This window comes from Aptenodytes patagonicus, chromosome 17, assembly GCF_965638725.1.
Source record: "Aptenodytes patagonicus chromosome 17, bAptPat1.pri.cur, whole genome shotgun sequence".
Taxonomy (NCBI): domain Eukaryota; kingdom Metazoa; phylum Chordata; class Aves; order Sphenisciformes; family Spheniscidae; genus Aptenodytes; species Aptenodytes patagonicus.
The window spans coordinates 8974247-8994714 of NC_134965.1; the positions used below are offsets into that span (position 1 = coordinate 8974247).

The 20468-nt window shown below is 44.7% G+C and overlaps 2 protein-coding genes across 2 annotated transcripts in view; one reads left to right on the top strand and one right to left on the bottom strand.

Moving 5' to 3' along the window:
- Positions 1-15914, top strand: part of ITGAE (integrin subunit alpha E) — a 31786-nt gene extending 15872 nt beyond the window's left edge. The window contains 18 exon segments of the mRNA XM_076354577.1: positions 466-606; positions 1555-1776; positions 2191-2321; positions 3093-3226; positions 3566-3714; positions 4294-4422; positions 5821-5888; positions 6578-6713; positions 7007-7108; positions 7423-7499; positions 8445-8522; positions 8974-9040; positions 9128-9235; positions 12718-12792; positions 12910-13011; positions 14056-14151; positions 14755-14865; positions 15305-15914. Of these exon segments, the coding sequence (XP_076210692.1) occupies positions 466-606; positions 1555-1776; positions 2191-2321; positions 3093-3226; positions 3566-3714; positions 4294-4422; positions 5821-5888; positions 6578-6713; positions 7007-7108; positions 7423-7499; positions 8445-8522; positions 8974-9040; positions 9128-9235; positions 12718-12792; positions 12910-13011; positions 14056-14151; positions 14755-14865; positions 15305-15361 (1983 nt within the window). The 3' untranslated portion in view covers positions 15362-15914.
- HASPIN (histone H3 associated protein kinase) lies at positions 9520-12476 on the bottom strand. The gene has a single exon (XM_076354576.1). The coding sequence runs from the start codon at positions 12474-12476 to the stop codon at positions 9894-9896; it is 2583 nt and encodes an 860-aa protein (XP_076210691.1). The 3' UTR covers positions 9520-9893.
- Positions 15915-20468: the final 4554 nt, after the last annotated feature.

Consider the following 20468-nt stretch of genomic DNA (forward strand, 5'->3'; position numbering starts at 1 on the left):
ATCTTGTTTGCTCAAACGGCAGCTGCATTTTCTCCTCCAGACATGCTTAGACCCTTACACAAGCATCTGATTTAGCCAGATGTGGCTTACACAGTCTTTGTTCACTCCAGAATGCTTTGGGAATGTCAGAAGAAGTCATGAAATTTGGAAAAAGACTGGGAAGAAATTTAGCTAAATGGGGTGTACTATATGTTCTGTTCTCATGGGTCCTGGGGAAAGAGGTCGTCAACTGTGGTATTCTTTTCCTTCTGTCAAATTGTTGAATAATGATTTTGTTACTGCTAAACTGGTTACAGGATCTGTCCCTAAGGATGACTGTAATAAAATAAATAATAGGGAAATGATCCACATATAAGTAGATATGTGATGTTTTGTTCTAAAAATTGCTGCAAAGGACACTAATTCTACAAAGCTATATATAGAGAATTCCAGTGAAAGAGCTGCTTGTCTTTTTCTGGAGCACAGGTTGGATCTTATTTTGGCTCTGAGCTCTGCCCAGTTGATGTGAACCACGATGGGGTGACAGATCTTCTGCTTGTTGGAGCTCCATTTTATCACATTCGAGGGGAAGAAGGAAGGGTTTACGTCTATCGCCTGGAGACAGAGGTAAAAACACTGGTAGCGTAAACACTCCATGTTGGGGATTTTCCAACCATGCCTAAGTAGTGACAAATAAAACATTCCTCCTTTGTGCTCTCACTGAATGTGCTCTCCCTGTATGGTAGAGGACTGTAGGATGAAGCCAGCGGTCCTGTCTTAGTCGTTAGAATATAAAAGAGAAATAACTAAAGAAATAAAACCATTCTGTATCTAAGGTATATTCTTATCACAGCGTGATAAAATCATGTCTTTTGCCTGTACGTAGGCAGTTTGTTGGTGCAGACCTTGCTCTGCCACGCAGTGTTCTTTGCAATGCTTGCAATAAACGTGTGCATGGGTTGCTGCTAAAACTTTGCTTCCCGGGACTTGTAGAAAACAAAATGTTTTGTGGGCCTAGCTACAGGAGCCGCTACACAATATACAGGATATATGTTAATTTGCATGATTTTGAATGAGAAGGGAACTTTAACAGCAGACCGGGAGAAACCCTCTTTGGTGCACGGCTAAAATTTGCTCAGGGCACGTACATGATGGTTGGAAGCAGAAAACAACAGTCCGGGCACCTGTTAGAATTCAAATAACATGCACCCTCTTGTGGCTTATTTCTGTAATAGGGTGGAGAAGATGGGATGGTTTCTGTAGTGAAACAAGCTGGGGATCAACTCAATCTGCTATTGATTTAAGAAAAGACAGTGCTTCAGTGTGTCCGCTCGCATAGGGCTGTCCAGAGACACTGCTTCTGTGGGAGAATTTGCATGCTCTCGATGCAGAAGGATCAAGCTTTTGTTCCGAGAGTCAGCTGGTATCTTGAACTTCTTATTCCATTGTTTAGGGCTTTATTGTTCACCTTTAAGCATTATAAGTGCGCAGTAAGATTATTATTTATTTTTTTCATGTAAGAGCTACTTATGCTATATTTGCTAGAAACGGATTTCCTTCTTGGGTGTTTTTCAGACTGGTTCATTCACCATGGAAGGGCACTTAAATGTGCAGGTGACCTCTCCTTTTGCAAGGTTTGGGTTTACAGTGGCCAGCATTGGAGACATCAATGGGGATGGATACGAGGATATTGCAGTTGGAGCCCCCCTTGAAGATCAGCTTTCAAACAGTTCCTCTTTTGGCAGCATTTACATCTTTAATGGTGACAGAGACAAGATCAAGAGCTCTTTTTCTCAAGTACGTGTCTTGTTGGGAATTGCCTCCACTACCCCTCGAGAGGGAAAAGCTTGTGTTTTTGTAGCAAGGGGCTGGGAGGAAGGACTTCCACGTTTCATTTGCATTGATGGGTGAGAAATTTGCAGAGGTCAGATGGTTTATGTGACTGCACAGATTTCTGCAGCAGAGTGCCTCCTTAATTGTAATTATTCACCTGTCTGCTTAGGCAAGGGAGCTGGATTCAGGTGCTGCCTGTAGAACAGCATAGCCTTTTGCAAGCCTGCCCTTCCATTACAGGAAGTTAAGAGTCAGTATTTTGCATCTCACAAGTGTTACAAAATCATCTTTACAGCAGCCTCGTGAAAAGAAGTATATTTTGCGAAGGGCAAGAGAGAGATCCTGACTTATATTTGTTAATGTTCCACCCCCTTTTAGAGAGTAAAAGCCTCTGAAATTTCTTCAGGACTCCAGTATTTTGGACAATCCATTGACGGTGGCTTTGATTTCACTAATGATGGCCTCCAAGATATTACAGTAGGATCACTGGAGAACGTGGTTTTGCTCCGGTAGGTAACGAGTGCTACGTTTTAGTGTGCTGGGGAAATGCTTCAAACACAAATATAGAATCTGTGCTCCAAGCACTGTGTAATGATTCTATTTTTAATTCAGCATTAGAGGGACATAAAAAATATGTCCCAGTGCTAGAAATTGTATAAAATGTAAAGCCCTTAGTTCAAGTTGCAAAGGCTTTTGCCTTTGTATGTCTAAAGCTTTGAACAAGTATGAGATAGTGAACATGAACTGGTTACCATAGATCTAGGTCTAAGACCACCTTGATGTCTGCAATTCAACACTGATAATGTAGGTCATTTAGACAAAAAAATAATTTCTTGACAGACCGTACCTCATTTTCAATCAGACATCTGGTAGCTGAGTGACCCGTGGAGTTCACAAAGGCTAAGACATGGCAGACGTTTGATTTTGTTCTTGCATTTTGTATTTGAAAACAAATTGTAGATAAAGAGAGAATTTGAACAGCTAGATAATGTGTTTATCTAATGGAAACATAAACACTGTGTTTAATTCTGAAACTCTAGCCATGTTGGTGTATTTTGGCTGTCTGTTCCTTCAGACTCTTGGGATTTTGTACGTTCTGAACGTTCCCAGCAGAAACTGGAACTTCTGTAAATAGGCCAGCTTGGTCCAGGTGAAATACCATGGAAATACTGAGCAGTTCCTATTCTTGCTGCCAGGCTTTCTTAAAACATTTTTCCTGTAATGTTTCAGTTCCAAAATTTACATTTGATTCTGTTTCTTGTCTGTTCTTCACTGACTAGCTCGAGACCAGTTGTCCACTTTCTCACGAGCATAAGATTCAATCCTGAGAGAATCCTAACTTTCCAAAATAACAGCATCGTTACAGCAAAACTATGTTTCGATACAATCTCGGCTTTACCAGTGTCTCAACAAGGTAATAAATGGGAATTGTTACCAGATTGGAATCTACAGTCCTACACTGTCCTCAGAAACTTGGCACTGAGGACAATTTCTGGTACATCTAACAAAGGATTTTGAAAATCTTGCATACTGTATCTCAGAGCCTGAACTTTGAGCACCTCTGTAAGGGATCTGAGGGGGCAATGTAAAAGTGTTTCCATTTCATTTGGCTTGCGGGAAGCTATCACCATGTTTTTTCCTCCTCTGTGAACGCTGGAGCTCCAGATCAGAGCTCTCGGTTACCCTTCTTTCACTGACTCTTCTGCAATCGCTTTGTTCTGAGCACATAAGAAACTCCTGTCTGCACTTCCAGTGTTTTCACAGTTATACATTCTCTACACGGTGGACTTAGATGTGAAAATGGCAAAGAAGAGAGTACAGTTCGAAGATCAGAACACCACAACAAGTGGAAAGCTGTTGGTCAGCAAGCACATGTGCTCTGAGCTGCAGCTTTACACACTGGTAGGTGATGGCGGTCAGACTTACTACAGAAAGAAGGGTTAAGAGGAAAGGATTTTTTAGCAGAACCTCTGTGATGATGACTTTCTTGAAATGCAAAAATACTACAATGGGGTGGAGTTTTCTCGGTGTTAGACTTGCTGAGCGTGTTTTACAGCTGAGGCAGGAAACGTGTCGTGTGCCATTTTGATTTGTATTGCTATAAATCAAACTCTCATCCTTTTGTGTGTGTGTGTGTGTGTAAAGTATTTATAATCCTAGAATTGTAGGAGAGGCACGAAGCTCTACAGGATTAAAGCAAACATAAGGAAACTGTTTTTCACAGTGCATAACTGAATCACTGAACACATTATCCGGGGGATGTCATGGGAGCCAAATGTATAAAATGGTCCAAAAAAAATTTGACAAGCTTACGGTCAGTCCACTGATGGCTATTAAACACAGTGGCCCAAAGAAAACGTCTGAGCCAGAAGGTCCCTAAATATGCCAGATGACAGAAGCTGGAACAGAGGTGACGTGTGAAGACTTTTGCATTTTAACGCCCAGATATTTTCTCAACTTCTTGTTCTTCCTTTCTTGTAGCCATGTGACTTTGACTGTTTTTCCAGTGTTTTTCTGAGAGTTAAACACAAGCTCTATAAGAAAAATGATAACATGGAGTTTGCTGTTCCTGTGCTGGATAGGTACAAGCCGTCAGAAATGCATTTTCAGGTAATAAAACACTAGCAAAGAACTTTCTCTCTTTCCAGGATGCAAAGCTTTTACTATTAATAAATACATAAATAAAATTGTGGTTTTCTTAGCCTTTGCATGTCTTCTTCTGTCCTCTGCTCCCTTTCTAGTTATCAATACTGTATTCTGGGTAGACTCTAGGCCCAGGTTTCCCCCAAACGGATACTCATACCTTGTTAGGAGAATCTCATCTTTAAGGTCCAACCTCAGATCTGCTAAAAAATTGCATTACTTTTGACCACGATGTTTCTCCTGTGCCTCTGTATAAAATGAGATTAGATGCTACCTGTGAAGAAGGCAGATGGTTTGTGTGTTTTGTGAAGTACTTTATAGATATTGAGCTCTACACTGGAACTTACATTAAGACTTATTATTTGAATGGTGTATTGAGTAGTAACAACTATACGATTTTCTAATGAAGTAATTTTAAAAATTTTGTATATAGTTTTTAGTTTATTTTCGTTGTTTGTTTCAAATTGATTATTTGGGAGGCTGCAAACTTCTAATAAAGTTAAAGGTTAAGTTTGATATCCTGTCTCTTCTCCTGCAGTTTAGTAGCAGGATTCCTACAAGCTAATCTAGCTCTTCTTCACAGTTAGTCTGAAATCCAAATCACAGCTTCTGAAAAAAATCCACAAAGCTCTGTAAAGAGGCAGCTTTTTGCTACTTAATAGGAGTCCTTACCACAATTCAATATTTAATTAGCTGTCCATAAAGCATAGAACAGAGAAGTTAGGACAACATTTAGCACTGAGCAATAATGAACACCAATTACTATAGTCGCAGTACTCTTAGGGATTATGATGTTGATGGTACATTTATTTCCTAAGAATAATTATGAGATTCTTGAGTATTGGTCAGCATTGCTTAGTACTTATGCACCCAACATCTAATTATTAATTATCATTGAACTGCTCCAGAAATATCCGCCACAGACAGTAGATTTTTATTGGTGAATAAAACTATTGCTAAAGGAAGTAACCTCATCTCTACAAAATAGTGTGCCTATAAGCTGGCACAGCATATGAACATATTTATTCAAGAAAAACATATCGGCTCTGGAAAAGAAATTAATATTATCACCCTGTGGCAATCCAGGGGTAAACAACTGGCATTTCTTTAACAAGACCTTGTCCCCAGTGAAGACTTTTCATGTTACTGCTAATAGACCTTCTCCTGGGAGTTGAATTGCAAAACATCATCAATTTAGGACTGACTTATCACTAGAGGGTCTTTTATTTCCAACTTCTCCTTAATTGAAGTCATGGGAATTTTGGTTTTCAGAGAATGTATGTGTGTATGTAAAGATTTGCTGAATCTGCTATCTTAGAAAAATTAGGACCGTTAAAATCTGACTTGATCTGTGTTTGCTTTCAGTTGCCTTACAAGAAGGACTGCAACAAGACCATCTGTACTGCTCATTTAACTTTGACAAGTCAGATTCAGTGAGTCACAGTAGTTGTATTATCCAGATTTTGCATTTAGCAGTCATATAAAATGTCATCTTTGTGCATAAGACATTTTCTTCAAATTCTCAGACAAGAGTTGCTGTCCTTTTGCTTACATTACGTTCCATTCAGTTCATCCTTTCCGTAACATCGCATTCATCCAGTGCTGTAACTGTATGCCTCCATGGGTGCTGCTGGGCTGTTCCAGGAAATCTCAGAGGAGAGACCAAGGTTCAAACAACTATAGCCATCCTAAAAATCACAACTGTGGCATTTAATCGTGAACACGTCATTGTTTTAGGCTGATGCACAGCATAGCACTACAGCAAAGAGTTGCTCAGTTTACATAGCCTTAGAGAAAACAGTAGGCATCACTTCATTGTAAAAAGCTACCCTGAAGATTCACTGAAAAGCTAATCAAGTGGAACAATGTTTAAAATCTATCTTGATGTAAAACAGAAATGATAAAATGTTACATAAAGTTTGGAGATGACTGCCTTCGATATTAAGAAGGAAGCATTTTCCTACACACCCTGAAGAATACTGAATAATTAATTGGGCTGTTGCATTATCCTGTGCGTGAAAGCATTTGGGGGGAGTAATTACCAGAACGCTTCAGGCCTCTTATTAAATAACAGCCCTTAGAAATTACACGTCACCCATCTCATTTTTCTGTCTGCTTCTAGAAAAGAATTAGTGGTGGGCCACACTAAAGAAGTGACCATGAATGTTTCACTAACGAACAGTGGAGATGACTCGTACATGACAACTATGGTCTTGAACTATCCTAAAAACCTACATTTTAAGAAGGTGACCGTTGAGGTAAGATTGTAGAACAACTCTTCAGCTAGCAGCAGGCTGCTGAAAGAAAACCCCAGCGCAGACTCCTATTAATTTACTACCTAAATAAATCTGGAAGTAAGGTCCAGGGAAGGGAAGGGGCATTTCAGTTGTTAGGACTAGAGCCTGAATACTGGATTTATCTGATTTAAGACTCCCAAGCTTTTATCAGGCTATTTGTACCTAATTCATTTTATGGGAGCAGACACAGGCTGAGTTGAATTTCCCAGTCCGTTTTTATTCAACATTAAAGAGTGTTCCTATTCTGTTGGCAGCCATCCTCTCCTGCTATTCACTGTGGCCAACCAATACCATTAACTTCTGTAGTCTTATCCTGTAACTGCAGAATTGGGCACCCAGTATTCAAGAAGACAACTGTAAGTTGAGATCATTATTTTCACTTTCTCCCTACCTCTAAATGCTACTTTGGGTAGCTGCTCTTGCATTCTCTATCTCTACAATTAGGCCAGAGCCGCTATTCTTTCTAATTCAGCTTATGGCTGGTGTGCGTTTTCTCAAGGCAAGAGATAATTTTCATATTCCTGCACTTTACTTAATGTCTACTTTCTCTGGAAGGGAATGATGAGCAGAAAATACATTAGCCATCACATTTTAACAGTACCCTGGTGTGTTAAAGAGTATTTGCAGGGTAATCGATATTTTGTTATGTCTTTCTCTTCCCTCAAAATAGGCAAAGTTTTCAGTGATTTGGCAATTAGATGAAAGCATCTTCCAAAATAAGTCTGCAATCACCGTTAATATCACCAAGTGAGTATTGCTGTTTTCATCACAAAATACACTGTGAACTAGAAAGGAAATATCAGAACTCCTGCTCGGTGTCCATACTATTTGTCAGTCACTGGTTACACAAAACTACACTTGTTCTTTTCAATCGTCGAAAGCATTTGGATCCATGTGAAAAATCTTTCCTTCCCTTATGATTATTTTAGCTTTGCTCATAATTCATTATTTCAGTAAAACGTGGAGCACCCTTTAAGGTCCTAATTTAAGTGTAGCCCATAATTAAAAGCTTGTGTTTTCTGAAATGGTAAACTGGGTTCTGGCATCCTCCTTCCTTAGCAGGGAGAACAGATGATTAAAATATATAATCCAGCTCTGTTCCAAGTAAAGCTTTCACTCCAAATGATTGGGGTGAGAAGATACGTTCGAGGCATTTTTCTTGATTGGGGGCTTTCTAATGGGGGGAAGTTACCATTCGGGTTCCTTTCTTGTCGGGTTCCTCCCATTAAAATCTATGGGGACTGACCAGTACACAGCATTTTTTAAACAGAGAGCATCTTTAAAAAGGAAATGAGGACTCATCTCTGGCAGCTACGCTTCATTGCAAGCACAGTTTAAGGCAAAGGTTTCTATATGAATTTAATGTCCAGTTTTGTGAGGGGTAGAAACTTTAAATTTTGATTAATGAAAGCAATGCTACATATTCACAAATTACCGTTGGTTTGCGGGGAAACATTTCGAGGCAACGGCAGCTTTCCAAATCTGCAGTAATAAAGGGCTACTCCAACACTACTACGTAGTGTACTCGGTACCGTGTCACCAAGTGGGCTGCCACCTCTCCTTTCATTAATTACTGCCACTCTGTTTCCATCCCACTTGTACAGCCAATATTAGCAGTTCTCAAACCATAGAAATAAAGGACTAAGGCAGGATGATAATCATGTTGTTTCATCTTTTTTTTTTTTTTAAAAGCATAAATGAAAATAGCACCATTCTGACTGAAGAACACGTCCTTGATGTCAGATATGCATTCACTGCAGTCCTTACCAAGTAAGCTTTAAGAATATTCAATTATATTGCATTACTTTAGTCAATTAGAGGAAAAAAGATTGAGAGGATGCCTGGTACGATTCCAAGACAATTTCCATCTTAATTTCAAGCACTGCAGATTGTCGAGTCACTTTCTGTGGCACTAGACAGCAAAAGTAAGGAGTCTGGAAGACAGAACAATAAAACCGCATCACGGGCAGGGGGGTACCGAGGGTCTCTAACTGCTTAGCTTGTAAAAAGTAGACCTCGAGATAGGTTCAAAGATGCATCTAATTGATAGACTGCATATATACACGCATATATAGTCAGACCTCATAGACAGCATTCCAGTTATAACAAATCTGATGATGCTACCTCTTAATTACTTAATGCATCTGGGTCATTGGATGTACCGATTTTTAATAATAATCTAATTCACTTTTCACTTAGTTTGATCTATCGTTCTCTTTAGACCAGTTTCGTTAATGTACGTGAATGTTAGCGAAGGACTTCTTGAAAACAAAGAATTCAAATTTAATGTAAGTATAGCTTCAAATTTAGGTCATTTGATCCATCTGCAGTCAGGACTAAACAACACTTATTACCTTGTGCATTTTCTTCTGTAGATAAATGGAGAAAATCGCTTTAACGCTACCATCAAGTTACAGATTTGGGTTCCTATCAGTATACGAGGTCACAAGATAATAACAGTCAAAAATGCATCAGGAACACAGGTACTTTTTCTATTTTTTTCCTAATCCAATACCTCTTCACTGGTCCTTACAGAGAAAAAAAAAATCATCTTATTGCAGATTAGAGTGTTTTTGAAACCTACGCTACAGAAACTTTACATATTGACATTTTGCAGCATCATTCCAGCTACAAATTTTGCCAAACTGAACAAAAGTTCATTTTTAAAATCAAGTCAAAAGGTGGGTTTTTCCTGTCTCTGTCCCCAACTGGGCTAAGAATACTTACCTTTGTCCTCACTGTCCAGAATTGCATTTTTTTTTTTCTTTTTTCTTTAAAAAAAAGAATTTGTAAGAAAGACAACATAGTAAGGAAAGAACTTTTAATAATCTAAGACTAAAAAGGTAAGAAAACTTCTGTAGAATTCAAAACATTAATTGAGCCCGAAGAAGTCTTTTTCCGGCCTTCTCAATCGTCAACTCTCTTCTCTCCCCACCATCACCCCTCAAAAAAAGTGCATATGGAAACACCTTAAAGCAGAAGACTTTTTTAGACATTTTTGATAGCATATCGTACACATTGGTAACCGATCATAACACTTCTTCATTGTGCCAACATTTAAAAAGATCATACATAAAAAAAACAGCAAAGGAGAAAGGCAGCATCAGTGACTTAGTTCTTGGAAACACTGCACTCCCTTGCTCACTGGAAGAGGCTGCTGTTTTGTAAAACTTCATTGGCAGACTCAAAGGTCAGTACTTCTTTGTGGAACTTAGTGAGCTGCTGCTTTATTTTCCTAGTGGCAGAAGTTAATTCCTTTTTCTTGTAGCCCATGTCTTTCAAAAGTTTATCTGACAAGTAGTGCAGCCAGAGGACGTTGCTGTGTGGATGATAGTCAGTCCAGCTGTTGGAGTTCTCCGCTTTCATTTGCCTGTAGATATCAAACTGGTAGTCCCCTGTGCCTTGAAACAGTTCTTCATCAGTGGAAAGGTCACAAAACACAGTTAACCCGTCCTTCTCCAGCCGAGACAAGGTGTAATCTATGATGTTGACATGAAACCCTGCTGTGGGGATTGTGTGCGTTGCCCCATTCAACACATAATTAAGCTCCTTTACATCCGTTTTCTTTACCAGCACGTTGCCCCAGTGCAAGTCTCTGTGCTCGAAGTGCAGTTCCTGTTCTGCCACAGCCAGGGAAGCAGTGACCTGGTGCAAAATGCTTTTTGCTGTTGCCACTGAACTGAACCTTTTTCTCATATTCTCCAAGTCACTGCCTCCAAATTCAAACTCCAGAACCATGAAGAGCTGCTTGTCCCCAAAAAGGTCTGGCCGATCATTTTCTGATCCCGTTACTTTGTGGTATTTGTCCCAGGCTTCCAGGAGATACTTAGGATAGGCCCCTTGAACACAGTGCACAGAGTACAAGCTGATGAACCCAACAGTCCTATTCACAGACTCTTCAGACAGAAGACTGAGTTCTTTTGAAATTATTATCTCAGGCAGAATCTCTCCAAAGCTCTTTTGGGCTTCACCGTTTACTCTTTCAGTCCCCTCAATGGGAATTATTTTTAAGGCCACGGGTCCTCTCTCACTGTCTATCTGGAAGACCTCTCCGAACACCCCTTCTCCAATTTTCTTGCAATCTTTCATCTTATCTAGAGGAATGCATTCCTCAAAAGCAATAGGCCCTTCCTGGTGGCACTCCCCAAACACCTTCTCTGCATCTGTAAGCACTAGCTCCAGGACAGAACAGGTATTCCTGGGAGCTAGCAGGACCATGGAGGAAGCAGACCAAGTGCAGCACTGAGACTTATCAGCAGATAGGGTTTCTTGATGCCCTGAAAGCTGGGATTTCACAGAAGGGGTACAAAGGATGCTGTTGCAGGAACTCTCTTCTCTGGTGACTTTCTTCTTCTTATGGAAGGACAAAGATGCTTGAACTCTACCCCAGGAATAGGAGCTATTGAGGAGTGAAGAGTCATTGTCTCTTATATCTACAGACATCTCCAGAACACCCTTCTTCATTCCTTTTTGCCTCATCTGTGGTCTGAAAAAGGAGTTATTAGGCTGCTGCTGTCTCTTATTTTTGTGCCTTTTTGGACGGAGCCTTGTTTGCCTCCCCCACCGGCTGGCACTGAAGCCGCTGATGCAGGCTTTTCTACAGGTACTTCCCTCTCCAGAAACCACCTTGGTACTTTTATGTTTGTTCTCCAAGATTCCTTGAAGGACCAAAGGAGATACTGGCTGCTGGCAGGCAGGTTCAGTATCTGCCTTTTTGCTGCATTTCATGCTCGTCAGCCACACCGGCACTTCTTGAGGGTCCAAGACCACCACTGGCGTAAGGTGGTAATTCTTGGTTTTGCCTCTCTGACAACGCAAGCTTCTTTTTGTTGAATCTCTACTTGAATCATCACATGGTTCATCAGAAGAGGCACTGTCATACGGTGCAGGGTGCTGTGGCTCACCATTAACGGGAGGCAGCGCTGCCTGAGGGGTGCTTGTGGCTTTCTGTGGGGACAAGGAGGCTTGTGCCCGGCGGGGTCCCCGCACCGACGTCCTCTGCACCCTGCCGGACTTTTGCGAGACCGAGCCCGGCTCACCGCTCGTTTCCGTGCCTTTCGGACAGGACCGTCCAGCCCCCTCTTCCCTCGCGCTGTCAGCCCCCGGCAACGGCGGGAGCCGCTCCGAGTCTCCCCGAGAAGACTCCAGCGAGCTCGGGGCGCTGCCGGACGAGGCGGTCCGCTGCCTGCGCGGCGGGGAGTAGAGCTCCAGGCTGCCGTCGGGCCCCGAGCCGCCCTCCACGGTGGTGCTGAGCAGGGCGAGGGAGCTGAGCTCGGCCGGCGGGGCCTGGCGGCGGCGGCGGGGCCGGCGGCGCGGGGGCGGCCACTGGGGGGTGCTGCACAGCAGGGGGCGCCGCGCCCCGCAGGGCGGCCCCTGGCGGCGGCGGCGGCGGGCGGCGCCGCGCGGGGACGGGGAGGGCGAGGGGGAAGCGAGGACCGCCGGCTCCGGCGGGCGGTTCTCCTTCTCCGCGGAGCCGCCGGCGGCGGTCCGCAGGCGCCAGGGGCGGGCAGGGCGCTTACCCAGCGGCTGTCGGCGGCGCTTGCCGGGCGGCGAGAAGTCGGGGTCGTCCGAGGGGGCGGAGAGAGCGCTGGAGCCGGCCGAGGTCGAGCTGAAGAACCGCTTGCGGTCCTGAGGCGGCGAAATCCATCGGTCGGCCGGCGGCAGCGGGCGGAGGTGCCCGCCGCGCCGCGAGTAGGTGCGGAGCAGGCGCGGCTGGAGCGGCATAGCGGCGTCGGCCGCCCCGAGCCAGGCCCTGCCTGACGGGGAGCCGCGGCGCCCGCCCGGCCCGCCTCCGTTTCAAACGGGGTATCGCGAGAGCCGGGCGGGGAGGGGGCGAGAGGACGGCGCGGCCCCGCCCCGCCCCGCCCCGCCCGGGAGGGGAAGGGAGGGGCCCCGCGGCCAGGCCCCGCCCCCGCCCCCCTCCGCGGTTTTTGCGCGGGCTGGTTCAATAAACGTTGAATTTCAGGAGGCGACGGAGTGCGGGGTCAGCGGTGGGCTGGTGCCGGACCCCCGGGAGTATTCCGGCGGCGCAGAACCAGAGGTGAGCGGTGCCGGCACCGGCTGCTGCTGCTGCTGCTGCTGCTGCTGCGGGGGCAAACCCAGGGAGCCGCGGAAACCCCCCGGCAGCCGGGGACTGAGCCGCTCCGCTCCGTTGCAGGGCATGCGGGAGGCGCAGTATCAGTGCGTGCACTGCTCTATCCGAACTGACGGAGACACTATCACCGTGACAGCAGAACTGTCTTTAAGCAACTCGCACCAGGTATACACGAAAGACCGCGCTCCGCTGCTGCTGCTTGCTAAAACCCGTTACCTGCCAGAGGTTCAGGGTAAGGGTTTCTCCCGCATCGCAGTGGAGGTGTTGCTCTTCCACGTGTGATGCTGTTTTCTGACCCTGCAGAGCAAGAGGGATGTTTTATTCGCGGCAGTGTCTCCCGGGAGGCACTCGGCACTTAGAAGAGATGCTGCGGTCTCCTTCCTCCCTTTCTTCCCTCCCTCCTTCCCTCCCTTCCCTTCTTCCTTCCCTCCCTCCCTTCCCTTCTTCCTTCCCTCCCTCCCTTCCCTTCCCTTCTTCCTTCCCTCCCTTCCTCCCTCCCTTCCCTTCCCTTCTTCCCTCCCTCCCTTCCCTTCTTCCCTCCCTCCCTCCCTTCCCTTCTTCCCTCCCTCCCTTCCCTTCCCTTCTTCCTTCCCTCCCTTCCTCCCTCCCTTCCCTTCCCTTCTTCCTTCCCTTCTTCCTCCCTCCCTTCCCTTCTCCCTTCCCTTCTCCCTTCCCTCCCTCCCTTCCCTTCTTCCTTCTCTCCCTCCCTCCTTCCCTCCCTTCCTCCCTCCCTTCCCTTCCCTTCTTCCTTCCCTTCTTCCTCCCTCCCTTCCCTTCTCCCTTCCCTTCTCCCTTCCCTCCCTCCCTTCCCTTCTTCCTTCCCTCCCTCCCTCCCTCCCTTCCCTCCCTCCCTCCCTCCCTTCCCTTCTTCCCTCCCTCCCTCCCTCCCTCCTTCCCCTTCTTCCTCCCTTCCCTTCTTCCTTCCCTCCCTCCCTCCCTCCCTCCCTCCCTTCCCTTCTTCCTTCCCTCCCTCCCTCCCTCCCTTCCCCTCGTGAAATGACTCTCCCAGTACCGCAAGCTTTCATCACTCCAGACAATTTCTCATGAGCGGTAGTTACACGTAAGGTTATATACACAAGACGCAGCTTGGTGGCAGCACTGTACGGGGTGGTTCTTGCAGCCTGAATAAGGATTTGCTGTTGCAACACGTTTTTCTGAAAAGACTGAAAAGCAACTGATATTTTGTTCCTTTTATTTCTTTTTCCATAGTTCTTAAAAAGCAGAACCGTTCTGCTGGTCCCTGGAAAAATCACCTTCAACAGAGAACTATATCTGGGCCTGAAAGAAGAGAATCATAATGCTGAGGTATCAGAGCATCATGTAGGCAGCTTGGTCCTTCTCTTGGGGCAGGAACAAGTGAGAAATCCAGATATTTCTGCTGAATCTAGAGAACCGATTGAGTTCCCAGAGTTAAATCCTGGACCTTTTGAAGCAAACGTCTGTTCTGCCATTGAATTTAGTGAAATCAGGTTTTGACTACAGGATAAAAGCAGAGGGAGGATATTTGCTAGCGCACCTCAGAAAAGCTTTGAGTGTTCTGTATTGAACTCTGTGTATCGTCCGACACTTGTGGCTATCACAGAGACCTCCTTGTACATGTCCTCTCAGGGATTTCAACATGAATGTTCCTTCTCTTTCCCTAGTGAAGACATGCTCTTTAACCTGAAAGATTGTCACTGGTGACTGTTGTAATCACTGTAAACTCCTGAAGAAGACTCAGTAAATTTAACTCCCTTGACTAGGCTTGCGATACGAAAAATGATTTCATATTGTATTGTAAAGTACCTGCACAGTTAGATTGATGCATGATCTAGCATAGTTTAGAGGTTGAATGCTAGCTCAAACTATATAGCCTTCTCGATTAAAAGCTAACCAAGAAAAAAATAACTGGCCTTGATTCTGTTCCAGATTACTCTTGTCTTCCTGAAAGACGAAGTGTTTGATCCCTTGCCTGTTATCATAGGAAGCTGTCTTGGTGGACTTCTCTTGCTGGCGTTCATTATTCTGCTCCTCTGGAAAGTGGGTATCGTTAATGCACACACAACAAAACAGAAATCTTTTTGTTACATGTTTTAATGTTTTTTAAAGATTTCTCTAAGTATGAAAGCGCTTTTTTTCAAATGCGCACTGAAGGACATCTGCCGCTTACTGTTGTAAAACCCGAGTCTTGCATTTTGAGCTATTCTGAGCATTGCAGTATAACCTCTGAAGTCCTGTTTTGAAGTGCTTTGCAGAACACTTGAACATTATGAAGTGTTTATAGATGTTCTGAAAAGTTTTGAACAATGAGGGTCTTCAGGCTTACAGCTCTGCCAGAAGCCATACCTCGTTGCATCCTGCATTCACTCATTCACTTATTGCAACCCTGAGAAGAAAAAACTTTTTAAATTGTTTTAAGAAAAAGCAAAAATTAATGCATACAAAAAGACTTAATAAGTTCTTTTAATTTTTTCCCCAGTGTGGCTTTTTCAAAAGAAACTATAAAACTATGATGGAGCAAGAAGATACTTCCTGAAGACTAAGCTGGCCAGAGCAGAAAGCTCTGTATTCTTTCACCGGCTTTTTGGAAATAGCAGAGTCAAAGTCTGGCTAAGATGCAGAACAATTCATATTCCCTGGTAGAGCTATGGCACTCCGGATCTTGGGACTCTCCCAAACTGCTGTTTTGACCATAGGGGCCCAGCTTTTTTGGGCAATCCAGTTGCCTGCTTGTTTAATTTGAACTGTTTGTCATAGAGGGATTGCCTGGTATTGATAAACTAGACTCCCCATAAGAAATTTTGCTTTAATGTAGATATGCTAGGAAAATTCATCTTGGAGCCTGTTAGATTTATGCATTGGATTGCAGTCTTAGTTGCTGTGATGCTGAATGGTTTTTAAATTGTTTTTAGTACTGAGTAGCTCCAGAACAGATTGAAATAGAAATTAATTAGGGGAAGCTTCCCATCCTGCTATTGCTAATGAAAATGGAGAGACAAGCATTTCACATATACATGTATATACAGATATATGTGTGTATATATATATGCAAATTTGTGCCTTTTAATACAGTAAAGTATGTCCCTTGATGTCTCTCGTTCTTGGAATCAGAAGTGTGTGTATGTGGCGATTAGGTTTTTTTGTACCTCACAATCTTATTTCTGATTTTCCTTTTTCAGTTGCTTTCAAATCCTGATTTGGTCACAAATAAAAACTTGTATCACGGGCCTCATTGCCAGTTCAGACTGACGACTCCTATATCAGGAGATACTTCCCCAAGCTGGCATGGTTCACCACGCCTCTTCCAAAGCAGCTGTGTTTGAATCGAGGGCAGAGCCAAGCAGCGAGCTGCGGAGTCGGCCACAGCAGTGTTGCCATTCACCCTGCTGGATGTGTGACACAAAGTGGGGTGAATCATGAGTGATCGCAGTTTATCAGCTGCAGATTATCAGTAATCGCAATGTATAGGCTTTGGGGAAAGAAGGTGCCTAGCCCAACCCTGTGGCTGGCTTTAGCCAGTACCAGGTGTTTTCTTCCTTGAGCAACGAAATGATCTCGGGACCCCTCAGGTACTCACTGTTTTTAAAGAAGGACGAGTACAGACACTTGGTACTATTCCTCTCTCTGGCTTTCTCTGTCCCTAATTGTGTAGCTGTTTTATTTCTGTCGTGTTTGGCTAACCATAAACCCCACAAATCTGATGTGTGTTTACACACAGCAGTAGATTGAACATAGATTTTCATTCAGACCTTCAGAAGGCAAAACAGTTCCTGTCTCCTTTGGCTTAACCAATGTTGCCCGATGGAAAACTAAAGCTAACAAGCAAACTGTGGCCTTCATTGACGTTCCCTTGTAAAACTCCTGTCTGGTACCCAGGTACTGCTATTAATACATCTCTTGGAGGCTGTTACAGAGATCACCTTCATGATGGGGCGGGCATCCTGCAGGCTGTACAACCCTGGGTGTGCCCTAGCTCTAAATTTGGCTGCCAAAGAGCCAGAAGTTAAAGGTGCTAAGCACACTGGCCTACCTGCTTAGGACAAAAGTAAGAGGTACCACAGCAAGATATTGTTTGAGGAATATAGGGTCCTTGTGTGACTTTCAGCAGTACAAGAGAGAGGTGCAGAGATCTCGTGCTGTCATCCAGCTCCATCAGCAGCTGCAGCCATTCTTCTGGCTTGAATTCCTTTCTCTCTCCCCGCCGGCTTGTTTTAGAGTTCCTTGGAGCTGCAGACAGAGAGTGAGTCACTCCAAATCTGCTTACAAGTGCCAGGGATTGAGGAAATGAGACTTCCTAGGTGAGAGCTCAGAAAGGAAATTATTGCCTGAACCAAAGAACCACCTGTGTCAGGTTCTTTGTCATAACAGCTCTGTACTGTTTGGAAAGAAGCGTGCTTTGCTGGTCTGAATGGCTTTATTGTCACCCCCCTTTGTGTAAATCCTTTTTTGTAGTGTTCTTAATTGCATCTTCTTTGAAAATAAATTCTTGCAAGAGAAGCCTGACTGTGCATTGCACTTGTTGGCTGAAGGTGGTTTGAGCATTTTGCTGAACCCTTTCCCGGGTAGCATAGCAAATCTCTGGGGCTACTCTCGATCCCTCAGTCCGGATTTTGGCAGAGCCAAAGTTGTTCTTCTTTGCATGTCCCTGTGTGGAAGGAGCTTTATGAGGAATTAAGTACATGGAAAGCGGAATGTGCTGGGCTGAGAGAGAGAATCCCTTTGAAGAGCTTCAGGCAAGAGAGCTGCTCCTTTGGAGCAGCTGTGCACGGTATTGACTGAGGTGGTGGCTTTATAAGGAAGACACTTTTTCAAAGGTTCATTTTTTATTCACTTATTCATTTAGGCAAGTTTCAGGGCACGTTGGCTTTTCTTAGGGGAGGGAAATGTGTTGTCTGCTTTTTCCACTGCTGTAGACAGGTCTTGCACCGAGCGACACGTGGTGTGGACAGCTGTCAGTGAAAGGACTGCAGTATGCCAGCAGTTGTGGTCTTGCTGCCCACCCTCCCTCCCAGACCTCCATTCACTCTGAAGTCCTACCTGTTCTGAAGCACCTGGAGATCTCTACAGTCAGATCATACTTGGTAAGTCTGGGCACAGAAAAGCTGTTTGCAGTTTTTTGATTACTTTCCTAAGGGAAGGAGTGTCAATTGTAGAAATTGTGCTAAGAATAAGGAGTTGCGAGGAGAGTTTCCTCTTCTCAAGGCTAAACAAACCCAGCTCCTTCAGCCAATCTTGTTATTCTCCCTCTTTCTCTCCTTTTTTCCTAGTTTCTTCTCTGAATTAAGTTTCCCTCATTACTTGGATCCCTTTTGTTGTCCCTTATGGCTCTCAAGAAGGTCAGCTCTTGCAGTGGGTAATGTTGTTTTCCTTTTTAGATGTTTTTTCTTAAATGCATTACAGGGTTCTGTGTCTTGTAATTTCCAATGAGTGCCATCCGACCATTTAATTCTTTGCAATTGCTATAGTAGATGCCAAACACATTTGCAGTAATTGGATGGCACTTAAGGGATTAGTCAAGACTGCCAAGACTCACAGTCATCCAAACCACAGCTGGGTTTTTGCGCTGTTTCCATGGAAGTCTTGCTGTGTCTGCTTCTAAATTTATTTGCAATCTGCATTTTGAATAAAATCCCCTGTGCAAAAGCCTTGTCAACATTTGTGGCCTTGCTGCGTGGCCCTGACTTACTGCACTCTGGCAGTGGCACAGTTATGCCACCTCCCTGAATGACACAAGATTTGCAAATGACTCGTTCAGAGTCATTAAACATCTGACCCCGGCCGGGCTCACGCGTTAGCAGGCCGTTTGGGGTCCAGGTGTCATAGGCAGAGAAGCTGCTGCAAATATCCTAGAGGCCTCTGAGCTGTAAGGGTCGTTCACGATCTTTATGCATAACGCGAAGGTGGCAGAGTGTCTGCAGACCCACAGCTTCTTGGGGTGGGAGGGTCTCTCTGCTCTTCAGTAGGAAATACAGACTAGTATGGATCATGGCCTAAACTCTTTTCCGTTCAGGTCTGTTCCCCCAACACTGCTCATTAGGCTGGAGGGACTTGTTACTCCACCTTTGTCTTGCTCTGTTGGGGAGAGGCGACTCTCAGCGCTGCCGGTAGCCCACGAGAGCAGGAACAGATGGTTGTTCTCTACCGATTGACTGGTGCTGATCACCCGTCCCCGTCTGCTGTCTTAGCTCCGAGTCCTGGCTTGGCTCCATCACTCCAGGTTTGGATATTAGCTTCTGGTAGGTGAGCTTGGCCTGATAGATTTTGGCTATTTTTGTGGTGATCTGACCAAGGAGTAGGAGGTGTGGAGGTGGGTGGTGACTGGCAAGAGCTGATGTATCTGAGATAGCTTTTTAATTGTATCCTTGAAGGGGAGGACAGGATGCATTTTGGGATGCTATTTTAATCAGGGGTGATACCAGCTGCTTATGTCTTTCTCATATGCCAGGGAGATGCACAAGCTTTGGGTTATAATTCCCTCAGCGTGTTCAGAAGCTGACAGGTTCACATCTTGAACTGTGGGAGCGTGGTGGCCTGGTGGTTAGCAGGAGTAAGTGAAGTGGAAGTCTGCTGCTCAGGAAAGATTATCAGGAAAAGGGCATCAGTAGTTCTTCGTTATTAAGTGCAGGTTGCTGACATAAGAGCATCAGATAAGAGCCATCAAGTACTTTGCTGGGCTTGAGAGCCTGTTGGGGCAGCTTTATTTGGAGAGTAATTGGACTGTAGCTCAAAAGAGACGTTTCCCGTCTCTTATTGTGACAGGATGAATGAGCTGGAATGGAGCAGCGCTGCTGCAAGCAGGTTGCTCCGACTCTCTGCCAGCTTGGCTAAACCGGCTCCGGTACGTCTGTGCAGCACAGCTGGGACGCATCAGCCTCTTGCTGGTGGCAACACCTGGCTGGCTTAGAGCATCAGCAGCCTGCAGAGCTAAGGTCAGGTGCCTGGCCGAGGGTGTTGCTCGTGAACCCTTTTCCTCTGGGGGTCAAGTCTGAGTAGCACGTATGTTCTCCTATGGCTGGAAAGAGTTACCAGTTGGTAATTCCAGGGAGGAAAGGGCGGGGGCCTCAGTCCAGCCTTTCTAGCTGTTCACGTGATGAAGGTGAAGGAAGGGGATGAAGGTGTGTCTCCTCAGCACTTGCAGCAAGGTAAGCTCTGATAGAGCTATCAAGCCAGGACCAGTTTCATATCTTTCCAGGTCAGGAGTGATACGCATTGGCAAAGAAGTAAAAAAAGTGATCTGTCAGGCGTATTCAAGAGCAGGGTTTCGCCTTTAAGTCAGTGGTTAATGTGAATACCCATTTTATTAAACCCGTTCAGCTTTCAGGCCTTTGATTTAATATTCTCCTCTTATTCCCCAATGATGCTTTTATTGGCTGACTTTAGAAGGTAAAAACATCGCAATACAGCGCTGCGTAATGCTGCCGTTCCAGCTATCATCGCACTCAGTCTCCTAGCGATGTTTTATGTGCATTTTTATTTAATTTCCGTTGTCTGACTCAGTGCCAGCTCTCTCACAGAGCAGGGCGTGATGGATTAGTTTCATTAGATGTGCAGTATTTCTTCCCTCTCTCTGGTCCTCTTCCTCAAGCACTTTCACTTCTTGGATAAATTTATCCAGGAGTGGATAAACACTGCGGCTGATGATA